The sequence below is a fragment of the Platalea leucorodia genome, assembly GCF_965183815.1.
Source record: "Platalea leucorodia genome assembly, chromosome: 9".
Classification (NCBI taxonomy): domain Eukaryota; kingdom Metazoa; phylum Chordata; class Aves; order Pelecaniformes; family Threskiornithidae; genus Platalea; species Platalea leucorodia.
The window spans coordinates 50999113-51013231 of NC_138831.1; the positions used below are offsets into that span (position 1 = coordinate 50999113).

Sequence of the window (14119 nt, forward strand, 5' to 3'; positions counted from 1 at the left end):
ACCCCAAAACGCAGAGCTTGTTCTCTTCGTTGCCAAACCACCCTTTCTGAATTGCTTTACACTTTTCAGGAAATTCTGTTCTGTGACAGAAACTTCACAGCCAAGCTGGACACCGATGACTTGATATTCAAGAAGCTTTTAACAGAAGAAAAAGGCTTATAATGGAGTATTATATTCAAATCTAACTCTGCACAGCAAAAGAATTCACTGATAACAGTGAGACATAAGCAGCCTGTAGGTGCATGAAGTTACTTATCACTGTGGATCACAAGTTCCCTGCCTCACTGAATAAAGAACATTAAAACTGGTAAGCCTAATACTTTCCAAAACGGAGTAGCCAAAGAGTAGCTGAAAACATTTTTGTTTCTTTAAGTGAGAAAGCAGCCTATCAATCCCGTATCCCTCCTGTTGGGTTCATCACAACACACTCCTCCGCCTCCTTAAGGCACCAAACCCACACGCAAAAGTCTTAGCAGTCTTCATGTGAAAGCAAGAAGAGCAATAATAGATAAAAAAGCCAAAAGCTATGTACCATCTTCATGTTAAAAAATACATTTACATTCTATCAAGACAGGACTACCTTCTCCTTAAGACTGACTTACTAGCAAAGACCAAAATTTTTCAAGACTTAAAGTAATGAAGTCTGGAAGATGGGCAATGGAGAGGGCCAACGCCAATCAGGCAGCTCTCCAAGTGGTCAGAGCCCAGCGCTGCAGCAAGCAAGGTCTCGCCCTGCACCAGCGCCAGGGTTTGCTAGGTGAAAGAGGAGATACAAAAAAAAAATCAAAACCAAAAACCCACTGCCACCACCCTGCATCTGTACAATGATTTGTATAATGGAGTTCTAATAGTGATTATCTTTATTCCCCATTCTCACGATATATAAACAAGATGACAGCAATCAAAGTCTTAGCAATAGCTTCCTCAGTACAATACTTGCTAAAAAGGTGACATGAAGTAATAAAAATAGACAACTAATGAAGTTACACCTGCTAGCGTTGCCCTGCCAGGGTGCAGCACCAACTGCCAATCGATTAAACCATCCCGTCGCTGACAGCCAAGCCAGCCTGCCTGGCATAACGCGGTCTCGCAGGGTGACGTTACAGTTCCCAGCAAAAGCTGCGTGCGTCGCCGGGGGGAAGACAGTATTCCTCTGCAGCTTGGCGAAGTTTCCTCAGCTATAAGCTACCTTACTATGCAAGCTGTGTTTTATTTTTAAATACCTAAGAAACTATACCTACTAGCATCAAGCTCTGTTCCCTCTCACTTCTTTTGCGTGTGACATTTCACATCCCTAGAGGAAAGCCATCACATCTTGCATGTTTGCAACTGGGTTTAGGTTGCCGAGTTTCATACTTGCAGCTTATAATTGCTAGCACAAACTCACTCAAACCTATAGGAAACCCTTCACCAACCATTCTTTCCTCCTATTTCATCAATCTTCTGATTAACAAGAGCATTTTTTTTAAATTACTATCATCTCAATATAAATATGTTTTCCCCTTGCTTATAACACTTGGGAAGTGGATACAATTTACTTATGATGTACTAAATCAAATATTGCCACCCAAGCATCAAACATTTAAAGAAAATTCCTCACAGGAAGGGTTGTTAAAGGCAGATCTGACTCACATTAATTAAAAAGGAACAGTTACAAAACATTTACAAAATTCAATCTTTCACTTTTTTGCCGTTGTAAACTACTGCCATTGATATGAAATCTAAGATACCTACCGTGTCTTTAGCTGCACAAGAAAACCAACAAGTCATCGTAGATCTCTCACCCTCTTGCTGCCAGAAGCAATCAGTTTATCTCGCATCAAGTTACAAACCGCTGCAGCTCAGAAAGCACCAAGCCAGAATTCAAACAGGCTGCTTCAAGAAATGTATTCTCTCCACCGCCCTGAATTCATTTTGTTCCATCCTTCACTTAGCTTGGATCCCCAAGTATATTTTCCCCATCTTCAGGATCATCTTCAGACTTCATAACTCTTAAAAAAGGTACGGGCTAGCCCGGCCGGTGAAGCCCTCCGCGGGTCCGGCCGCCGGCTCAGCCTCTCCCTCCCCAGCAATCCCCAAGAAAACCCTCCCCGAGCTTTGGTTTCTCTGTTGCAACAGGCTGCCAGAGTGACTCAGACTCACAAGTAAATATTGCCCAGATCTAAAATATCTTGTAAACAATACGTAGACAGTCTCATCAGCCCAGATCTATTTTCTGATAATCCAGTACTTGATAGCCAAGCGATAGAAAGCAATAGCTATTAATACATTCCCCGCATGCTCATGCCCTGAGTAACACATTTTAGATTTAACGTTAACTAACGAGACAAGCACGCATGAAACTTTACTATGGCCTTGTTTTGTTCTGCAGACATGCAAACACTCACTTGAAAATAACAAACACGTTAGTCAAATTAACTGTCCACTGACATTAATGACGGTCATGCTTATCACCACTAATAACACAGAAGGACTGAAATACTCGCAGGAGTAATTTTTTCCCATTCCAGCACCCCACAAAGCCGAAACCAGACTCACGATCAGACTTCAGACAGTTACAGTTGCAGAGCAGATGGAATGCATGATCCTATTTTGACAGAAATGTAACCGATTTTAAATTAGAAAACACACATGCCTCTGCTTTAAAAAAAAAAATCTCCTTTTACAGTGATGAAACCCATTCTGAATAGAACCTGGTTTCAGCTTACTGCTGCTGCCAGCCTGTCTCCCAACATGTGAAATGAGAGGAGTCACAGAGGCTGTCAAAACATTAAATAGACAGCATAATGATTAACAGCAGGGAAGATGTAGGCTCTCACAAGTTTTAAATTTAAATGGAGATCTCCTGAGTGCCATATTTAGAGGACTAGGTCAACAGGACAAGCAATGCACTGTTTTGGCTGCAGAAGAGAAACATGGTGCACAGCCAGAAAAACCACACACACACACACGACTGCAAATAACCTAATAAATGGGTCTTCTCAGGAAAGATATTTTTAAAATCACTCGCTCACATTTGCACAAATTCACTCTTTGCCAGTAACTTCTAAACTATTCCACATCACTTGATCACATCACCGTGATCCCCAGCCCTTTGCCTCGCAGCACTAACTTGTTTCTCAGGTGAACCTTCCAGGACTCCTCTGCAATTCGTGTCCACGGGACAAAGCCGCTCCAAAAAAGTGCAACGACTACGTCATCTCAAGCTATCTCCTGACCAGAACCAAGCCTGTCTCCTCAAGCTAAAAATGGCATTTTGGGGAAAAAAGTAAATACACTTCACAAGTGACGGCAACAGCAAAAAAACCTCCATTTAACTGACATCAGTTTGGTGAGAAACCATGTAGGTAAGGCTATGCCTTCCAGGTGAACAGTCTTTGATTTATTTCTCCCAAAGGTTTCGCTTGTCTCCATTTTTATCTGCCTGCAGACACTGCTCCTGACTCATGAGCTGCACTCACCCTGCAGTCCCCTTATGCTGAAGATCCTCCCAAGACAGTCTCGACCACAAGATTTAGGATTGCTAAACTGCATTCCCCACTTCTGCCCAGCTCAGACCAAGCACACAGAGCAGTTCTCAGGAAACACAGCTTTCACGGCTCCATCAGCACTGAGCAGCTTCAGTAAACACAGCCCGGCTACAGCCTCTCACCAATTAAATTGTTCTCCAAGGCAGCTGAATCTGGGAGAGCTCAGAGGGTAGAAACAAATGAGGCGTGCTTGTGGTGCATCCTGTCAGCGTAACCGAAGTCTGGGACCTAATTCGGATTTGGTTTTTCAGAACAAAGTCCATTATCAGATACCGCAGCAGTGGAGAACTCTGGAGGCACTAAATTGCCAAACATACCACAGATGCCAAGCTAAGGCCAATATTGCTCATTTTCTGTTAACACAGAGCACCTGTTTTAACTAAGCTCAGCCTGCCAGGAATTCTTCCTAACTCCAGGTCTCCAAAGATAAGGGAGTATCCCAGCTCCACCATCTGGCTAGGATCAAACGCAGTACTTGTTCCTACAGCTTGTATCTGGTGTGCTCTCAGTTTAAGAGCTTTATATTGAGCAGATACGTTAGGTGTCTGCACGCACTCTGTACATCCATCTGGTACTGTAACGCCTTCGGGAGCGCTGCAGAGATATACGTACACGCCAGCATGCTCAGGAAAAGAACATAAACTGAACAGGCACAGAATATTTTTCCAAAAGCCCTCCCAGCTTTCAACCAATGATTTAAACTTCCTGGGCTAGAGGGATTCTACCTACATGCTTAGTAATTCCAAATGAATTGCTCTATTAACTTACCCAGTTTTTCCTCAAGTCGAGGTAAGCTTTTAGCATCCTCAACACCCTTTGGAAAGGGACTGCACAACTCGACTACATGTTGCATGAACAATTATCTACTTCTATTCCCTCTGAACCCAAACCCCTTATCTTACCAGGTATTTAGCAGATCAGAAGTCAAGCGACTTTATCTGCAGCTCTCGGATATCTCCGGACCATCACATAACATTACTACATCCTCCTATGCTGTACGCCGCAATACTCTCAACCAGCGCCAGTTCAGGCAGCAGATAAAGAATATCACCACTCTCGGTTGTTTACCGAGAAGAGTATACAGCATAGTTCAGAGTCAAAGTTTATAGGAGACTCTTTAAAACCACAGCCTTCGAAAACAAGCCTGTTCCTCATCTGTCATTACAATTAAGTATTTAAAGATGAGAGCAGCAAGAGCATCAGCGATGGCCCCTAGCGGTACTTACACTCAGGGCATATTTGGTGCCCTGACTAATTACTCTGACTTTTCTGAGCAAAGCAAGACAAGATGTGCCAGCCGCTGAAGGCAGTGGAAAGGGCACACCGTTGCCGGCAACAAAAGCCACGGAGTGCTATCAGCAAGGGTACTTCTGACAGACTACAAGAAATATATATATTTGTACATTGCTGACAACCTGAGAAGCAACTAGCAAAGTTAATGTTTATTATTGTTATAGGATATATATTTATCAATAAACAAACACAGCACCATACTTAGGAAATACGAGCTTGAAGCCACTGGGCATCTTCTCCCTCCCAACCAAAAAAAGAAAAGCACGTGGCGTCCCTGAAGCCACGTGCAGCATTACTGCACACCCCACCGCCCACCCAAGTGTCCCCGCTGAGGAGCTCTGAGCAAAGTGCTTTATTGGTGATCCCGAGACACAAGAGGAGAGAATGGTACTGGGGTCACGGGCACCCTAACAGGACAGACAAATGAAGATCCCAACCCTGAAGGCCTTGGGAAAGCAATCCGTAGCCCTTTAATCCCAGCAGCTCTTCTGCTGAGACTTTTCTCAACGCAAATATTCTCCAGAGTGAAATTCCAGCAGCCAGAAGGGAACTTTCAAGACTTTTCATGCCAGCAAAAAGCCTGCAAGAAGAGACTTCTGGTCACCAATCTGAGCACAATCCGCGAGGTAGGACTCCCATTGCAGAATGCACCGACCTTTTTAAAAAGGACAACACAGGCTCAGAGGCACAAGAAATACTGGTCTTAACATTGCAGTGAGACAAATTGTGACAAGTTAACTTGTTGCTGGAATAGAAGCGTTGCTGAGAAAACTTCCACCTGAACTGGGAATTGCTCATCCAGAGTCTCTAAACGCTTTTGCCTACCCAGCTGCAGAACACCGACTACAGAAATAAACAGCATATTTAAATAAAACGTGGACAATCTTTAGCAGTCATCTAACCCACTTCAGAAATACCAGCTGTAATTCAAAGCAGTTCTTAAACCTTTCAGCCTGAAAGCTGACATAAACCTGTGAAAGTGAACACAGCTCCTCGTCGCCGCGGGGCTATGCGGATAATCCTATTAATGGAAAAAACCAAACGGGACACATCCTGCTCTAATGCCATTAGCGTGTGACATAAGCACATAAAACTCACTGAGAGCAAAGAGCTCTGGTAAAACACTGCCATCACCACTTACAGCACGCGCTCACAAATATATGAATGGTCCTAAAAATTATCTAGACAAAAACCACTGACATCATACTTTTATGGAAATAGTTAGAGAACTAACACTGCAGTTTCTGAAGTCTGCAAGGACCATTAGATAGAACAATTCCTGTCAAAGAAGAGACCAAGAATTATTAATTTTAGGCCCATCTTCATCACAACATCTTAATTTTTCCAGTTTGGATCCCATGCAGTTTTCCTGCAGAGAAAGGCAGACACTCAGTGACAAAGGAGAGTTACTTGAAAAACGTACATGTCACGTAAGCCAAGCAGAGATCAGAAGGGCAGGCTCAGCACATCTGCCAGCCCGCACACTTCATTTTCCTGCTCTTTCTACAGAGGTCAGAGTACATTTATGATCGGATACACCCTGTGACTCTATATGGCACAAAATGATGACTGCTTTTGAAGTAGTTTGATTTATTTAAAGACTGCACAGACTGAGAAAATGAAAGGATAGGACTATTGAAACTATTTTTTAAAGAGATGCACCAGGTGTAGCTTCCCCCTACCATGCAGATGCACATCAACTAATACCCATCAATCCTGCAGACTTTGGCTTATCTGCAGATGCCTAGGAAATACTGCAGCTACCAGGTTTGGGAAAGTGTTAGCTCAAATGCGGGGGACAAAATGGCATTTTATATTTTATAAGCATATCCAGCTTATCAGGCTATGTCTGTATTCACATAGAAATGTTCTGGAGTTTAAGACTGCAGGAGTAAGATGTACTGTTTAGTCTACGTAAGGGAGAAACAGACACAGCTTGAACACAGGGTTCTTGTTTCACCCAGCAGGTTCCCACATGCAGCATGTTATGTTATCACCTCATTTACTGCAATTTCTCCATCTACAGAAAAGTCATTGAATCCTACGGAGTGGGCGAGGCTTAGTCTAAACAGTGATCAAAAATAACAGCCTTCCTAGGACCACTCTGGTTTTGCACTGCTCTCAAAACGCTCGTGTCAAAAATTCCTATTAAGAGCTGTGCTGTTGCATGGCTTGTTTATCTGTACCTGCATCCTGTAATTAACAGAGGCAGTAGTCTCCTAACAGGTTAAAGCAAAACAAACAGTAACCATCTAAAACCTCATCGTAAACATTCCTGATTTTACCCTATTCTTAAGGCATTTTCCTTCCTACTACAAGTTAGCATATCCCATCAAGATCAAATTATTAAGTATCAAGAAAGTATTCAAATCTACTTCTAGCTATTTATGTGACATGTCAAGTAGTCCTCTCAAAACCATTATAAGGGCTCTAAATCTGTGTCAAATAGTACATTTCCATCAGCAAGGACTGACACGTACCTAACAGCACAGCCAGGTTCTCTTTCCCGCATGGTTGGGGTAGGGGGAAAAAACCACCAGCATCAACTACAACAGCACCCAAGATACAGTGGAGGTGTCAAAGAACTCTGCATACAGCTCCTGAAGGCTGCAAGGTCTGCTAAAATAATAAACAAAAACTCAATTTTGTTTTTAAACACAACTTCCTCCTGTCTCATTGCCAACATACAACTCAAGTGCACTTTATTGATAAAACATCCTCAAATTCTCAGCCCTGAGATACAGATCAACTTGGACACTAATGAAGGTGATCAGAACTACTTATGCGCTCTAGAAACAAACCTGTTTTAAAATGCAGCTGCAAAAACACTGCCTGTTAAGTACATTTTATGGTAACTGAGGCCAGACTTACACGCATCAAAGAACATTACACCCCTTTACAGCAACGAGAGCATCACAGCTTTCACCACAAAAATAACGGGGAGCCTTGGAAGCCTCGGTCCTGCTGCAGCCCAGCTTTGCCCCAGCAAGTGCCCAGGAGAAAGTATTTCCCCTTTAAATGGGGAGAAAGCAGCAGCAAGGTCAGAGTCCGGCTGCCTTTGTCTGCCATTAACAGCAGCATATCACACTGCCTTCCTCGGGACTCGAGGCAAACCATTAGTTTGAAATTACAACCTCTCAGGCAAGGGCCGATTGATTTGGGTACTTCCATTTATTAATAACGAAGCATCAGAAAATATTAGGGGGTGATGAAACACGACCTGACTATTACATCCATCATGCAGGGAAGCAGCCTCAAGCACATATGCGTGGAGAAGGGAAAACCACGTTACAGACTGACTCGATCCTGTTCGGTCACCGTTAAGTAATGAAAATATGGAGACAATATCAGTCTCTCAGATGTTACAAGCATTTGCTTGCTAATAAAGATTAATATTTAAATACTGACAAAGTACTACATAAGTTGTATCTGAGCAAAAGGTCAGATGAACTTAGAACAGATAGCCAAACAGCCTTATCTGCATAATTATGTCTGCAAATCAGCTAAGGATATTTAACTTGCACACGGGCACTCACTGTACCTCCAGTTTTTAAAATATTTTTAATTGCTACATTCCAAAATGATAAAGCATTGATAAATACTCCTTTTTAAAGAGCCTGAAAATTACAATGCACCTGTAAGCAGGCTGCACCACAAAGCTTTTGCTGAACCACAAATTGCCCGTCTTGACTAACCTCGTGTTTCTCCAACACCAACCACAAACATCACACAAACAAGCACCTAATTCTATTTAACTAAATGCAAATGAATCACAAAGGGTTTTTTTTTTTCCAAGGCACACACACATTAGCACAAGCCTTAATAAAGCTTCCTGGAACCCAAACATACTCTAAAGCATACCCACAGTCGGTCTAGGATTCGACATTTGAATATTATAGCGTTGCCAATTCTTGGCTGCGTTGCCTGGAGATGGCATTGTAAAGTCACCTTAGGTTGCCCACAACAGACGCCAGGGAGGCAGGGGAGAGGGAAGAGTAACTTTGCTCCAGTCAACAGCAGCAGTGCTGGAAAAATTCTGCTGATAGGTCACAGCCTTGGGATCAGCGTGGCTGACAAAAACTGTTTTGTCTTTGCACTGGGCAGTCATGACAAAATACCACAAAAATCTTGTTTGTTTACAAACTGATGTGTGCCACCAGCAGCACAAAGTTGTTTTCTTTTAAGAAGTTCAACGCAGAAGTGATCTTGAATCTCCGGCTAAAATTAGGTTACTAAACATCTACTTTTTACTTCATTCTATCAGTTATTAACGTGCATTCTACAGCACATTGGTACTACAAATCATTTTTAATAAAGTTGTTCTGCTGTACATACAAAGATAAAGTGTTGCTGATTAATTAGCAAATTCAGACAACAGATAGTATTCTTCCATTCCCTTGATAAAAGCGGTCAGATCAGAAGAAGAGGTGGCAGCTTCCCTCTCTGCTGCTGACAGGGCAGCAGCAGCTGTTTAATCGTGTATCGGGTCAACCCACAAAGCTGCACTCCTCACACAGAGGAAAAGTCATCCATTTAACAGAACGGGGCAGTCTCCACAGGAAAAAAGCATTAACACGACCTTAAACAAGTTCAGCTGTCACTAACTACAGAACTTGTTCCGATATTAATTTAATAATCACAGATCAACAGGCCAAGTGCTCAGATGTCTACCTTTGTTTCTTGCACAATGGTTTCTGCTAATTATAGGTGATGTTCAGTTTCTCTTAATTAAAAAAAAAATCCAACATCACTTTTCCCAGAGGGGAAAGGATTGGTAGAAGTTTTCATGTGGTTTTACATCTGCTCATTCTCATTACCTGCAGGTGCTCCAGGCAGTGCTGCCGATGGCTGGAGTGCGTGCGGATCTCACACCAGCTGTCTTTGATGTCATATCTTAGGATGCAAACAACTCCAAAGAGATGCAGACCTGCGCTGCTCAGTGACACAGCTTCAGCTGCGCTCAAAGCACTACCAAGAATCCCACATTTCACAGTAAGTAGCCATGCTTCGGCAAGCAGTCCCGAAGCCGCCTCCCCTAAATTCCAGACCTCATCACAAAGGACAGAAAGGTTAAAACCCCCACAGTAATAAGAATGCACCTCAAATTTAACAGAACACCTCCACAGCTATTTCCCTAGTGTTAAAGAACCAAGTAGGCAACCTTTTTTTCACCCCCTCAGAGGCCAACAGTTAGAATCTCACCAGTGAAAGTCAATTAGTAAAGGTCTGAAACAAAAATAACTTTGTAGAACAATAAACCAATCTTTCCCCAACCACCTTCTCAAGAAAAAACAACCAGTGAGCATTTCACATTTGCTTCTCGTACATACAGCTGCAGACGGAATTTCCAACTTTACTGGAAGAACACATTTCTTAAACACAAACTGGATCACAAACACACACTTATAAGTTCAGCCCCTATTTTGGAATCTCGGAAATACTAGCAGCGCGTGCTGCTGTGGTCATCCCAATAGGATTGCCTACATTAATTAAAATCTATCTTGTAAATGTTGGTGAATGAGGCATCATCTCTGACTGAAAGTGAGGACCATGCCCTCAAGGCTTCACGCTCCACAGAATCTGATGTTAGAAGTTTCCAGCCTACGCTACTGCAAATGACAAGCATTTGTCTCACTATTCAGAGCGCTGAAGTTACTGAACAGGCTGCTCAGATTATTTTCCAAGCACCATCAGCCAGCTGGAGTTGGCAAAACCAGATAGTTCCATTTTCAGACAAAACATTCTGGATAATTGTGGGATTGGTAATAACTATCAGTTTTACTTTCTGCTGCTTTTCAAGGCTTCCCTCCATCACGAGGCAGGTAATAAAGCCACTCCCAGCAGACCACCATCAGAAGACAGAGGGCATGTAAGTATTCCCTTAACCGGGAGGAAAATTTTCAGAAGCATGATGAAGGGATTAAGTTTCTCTCCACCCCCCAGAAAATAGCACTGGGTAGGAACAGGAGAGAGGGATGAACTTTCTCAAACAGGCAACCCTTTTACACTCGTTTCAAGCAGGATCTATAAAGCTCACGCTGGCAGGATTCCCACCCACTCCCCTTCCTTCCCCAGCGGTCAGAAACAGAGACCCGGCTTTACCCAAGCATCCCCCCCTTCGGCCTCACTATTAACACCCACCCATGCGGTTGAATTTTTTTTTTGCCCCATACAGAAGGTTGTAAGTTAGGGTTTGATTAGCCAGTGGAGTGATTGCGTAGCCAAAATACCTAATAAACAGGGGAAATAAGTACATCATGGGTACAAAGCCCAGTTTTTAAAGGATCTCAGTGAAAGTCATTTCCCTCCATATATTTTAAAATAAACTTCAGCTCTCAAAAGTATTAAGACTGCTCAAACCTACTTTGAAAGGAAGGCTTGTTGAGCCTTCATCTAAGGAAGTGAAAAATCTCCATGTCTATTCACAAACAAATATGGGTGCTGTGTTTGTTGAAATTTAATTAAGGTAGGTTTACTTTGAAATAACAAACAGTTCTAAAGTATAGGACAACTAATGAATAACATAAACCGGTGCCAGCCTACACATTACAAATTATCATAACTGACTTCTGAATCACTCCTTTGCACAGTGAAATGTTCAGCACGGTGAGGCACTTCCACACGGAGCTGTCATTTTGTCAGATGAGTTCACTCAGCAGTTTACAAGCCTGAATATCTACATATCTTTCAAATGAGCTATTATTTTCAAGTAATAAGTTTCAGATCCAAGCCAAATGCGCAGCAATGTTTTAAAGACAGCTAATATCTTAAAAGATGACTGATAAAAGTCAGCGTATCATATTAACCTGCTCTTTTCCGCTATTCCATGTAGCCAGCAGCAAGTTTAGCAAATCAGCGCAGGAAGACAGCAGCAAGCTTAGGAGTGCAACTGCCACAGCAGAATCCCATGGAAGCATTTACTGAATGGTCACAATTAAAGATGATTTACCACACAAAGTACTTTCAGAATATAGCTTTCTTCAGTTACAAAGATCTCTCTTCATTCATCTCTGCAGAGATGAATGAAGTAAAAGTGGAAACCAATAAGGTCATTCAAAGCCAGTTAACAGTAGCCTAAATTTTGGAAGCCATAGAGAACAAGGCCCAGGCGATTGCACCAGCACAAAGGTACCTCATTTCCAGAGGCTGCAACTCCCCCAGGCCCAGCATTCCCAGACCAGATAATCAGAAATCACAACTGCGTAAAGTCACTAGCCACTTTGAAAGCTTTTTGTCCACTTTCTAAGTAAATCCTTCTTCTGTGCACTGGGATAAGGGCTCCCATTTTGCCACAGAAAATTACTAACGTTAAACAAGCTCCTGACAACGCCATGCATACGTATCTCAGCAAGCCCCAGGGCAGGCTGCCAGCCGGAGTTCAGCACTGGCTCCCAAGGCTCTTGTGGAAGGGAAACAACAAAAAAAAAAAAGGTGTTAATTTCTGCGGGGGCCAGAAAGCAAAGCGGAAGGCAGAGGTAACATGCAGTCGCACGCTTGTTTCCCGAGCTGCAGTTCTCCGAGGACAGCCTGGAGAAGGGGCTGGCTGCCAGGTGCGGCGCATGTGCCCAGCCCGCGGTTCCCGCCGCCGCCCCGGGGGCTCGCTGCCCGCCCCGGGGGCTCGCTGCCCGCCCCTCCAGCCCCCGCACACCCCCCCCGGCTCCCCCAGCGCAGTCCCCGGCTCCCCCGAGTGCCGAGGCTCCTCAGCCGCCCCAGAAGAGCTCACTCCCCGCAGACTCGCCTCTCCCTGGGTTCCCCCAGCTCTTCCACGCTCTCTGCCCCCAGCAAAGCCGCAGCTCCCCAGGGACTCCCTGTGCTCTGCCCCTGTGCAATGCCCGGCCCCTCCTGCTCCTCTCAGCCCCCAGCCCTCCTGCCCCATCCACCCCCCACAGCCCCCAGCCCCCAACCCCTCAGCTCCCCACCCTCACCCCGAGCACCCCGGCCCGCCTCCCCAGCGCCCTGCCGCAGCGCTCAGCCGCGCCGCTCCATCCCCAGGTAACCCCCAGGGCACCGCGGCCCAGCAGCCCCCAGCCCCACCTGCCCTCACAGGAGCCCCTGCGCCCTCAGCGCAGGACCCCCCCCCCCGCCCCCTCTCCTTCCCCCCGGCTCAGCCCTGCGGGCACCCACCGCGCTGCCCCCGATGACCGCTTCGTGCTTCTTCAGGCGGGACTTGAGGCTCTTCATGGTGGCGGCCCCGGGGCGGGCGGGCGCGACACCGGCACCGCGACGCGCACCCGCCGCCGCCACGGCCGGGACGGGCTGGCCCCCGCCCGCCGCGGCACCCCTAGCCCGCCAGCCCCGCCCACTCGCGACCCGCAGCCAATCAGCCGCCAGCGCTGGCGCCGCGGCCAATCAGCAGCGGGCACAGGGGGCGGGACTTCCTCATTTTAAAGGCCGCCTGAAGGGGTGTGTGGGTGGGAGGGGCGTGGAGGGGGCGGGCTCTTACCCCTCGCGGAGCCGCCCGCCCGCCAGGGGGCGCGCCGCGGGCGGGGCAGAGGCACGCGGCAGGCGGGGCGCCGCTCTGGCGCCAGGGCGGCCCCTCGGGGGCGCCACGGAGAGGAATGGCGGCAGGGCCTTGCTCCGCTGTGGGGCCCGGGCCCCGGGCAGGGCCGCCCCGCCGCCGGCTCTGCCTGCCCCCGGGAGGGCGCCGCCGCCATCCCTCCGGGCTTGGCGGGTTGGGGAGGGGGGACGGAGCTCCCAGGCCTGATGGCGGGAGGGAGGGGGCAGGAGCCTGGCGCCCGCTTGCCAGGAGTGGAAAATGCAAGCTGATCGCCGGCCTCGCAATCATCCTCCCTCTTAATAAAGGAGGCGTTTATTCACAAAACATCTTACAGGCTGAGTAGAGGCAGCATTTAAAGCAATGCAATTAACTCCCTGCTTCTGCGTAGGGAATGTCTGAGGGTGGCAGTTTGCTTGTTTCGGTCACAGCTTTGTTCAGCCCGAAGTCCATTTAACATCTCCTTTTCATCACATTACTCACAGCCCTGTCACACACAATGGCACAGCACTGGGAAGTTTAAGGTCATGCACAGTTTTGAGGCTATTTAATTACAACCCATGGATTGTGTTTAAAACCTTGCTTACTACAGCTGGATTGGAGCTATTCAATCAATACATCTCTCTAATGTAAGCAGAGCTCGAGGTAAATGTCACTGCTTTTTAATCAATTCAGGCCAACCATGTGTTCAAACACTTAGGTTTCTCTATAGGTGGCCTGTTTAGAGGGAAAGATACCGGGTGTCTTTAAATATATGCTGTCATTTCGTGCAGGTCGGAGCTGCTGGGAAGCACCAGCACGC

The 14119-nt window shown here is 45.9% G+C and overlaps 1 protein-coding gene across 2 annotated transcripts in view; it reads right to left on the reverse strand.

Moving 5' to 3' along the window:
* The window catches only part of UACA (uveal autoantigen with coiled-coil domains and ankyrin repeats), a 34900-nt gene extending 21874 nt beyond the window's left edge, over positions 1-13026 (reverse strand). For both annotated transcript variants that reach the window (XM_082321630.1, XM_082321629.1), the window contains exon 1: positions 12948-13026. In XM_082321630.1, the coding sequence (XP_082177756.1) occupies positions 12948-13004 (57 nt within the window). In that variant the 5' untranslated portion in view covers positions 13005-13026. The remainder of the gene's footprint in view (positions 1-12947) is intronic.
* Between the last annotated feature and the right edge of the window lie 1093 nt (positions 13027-14119).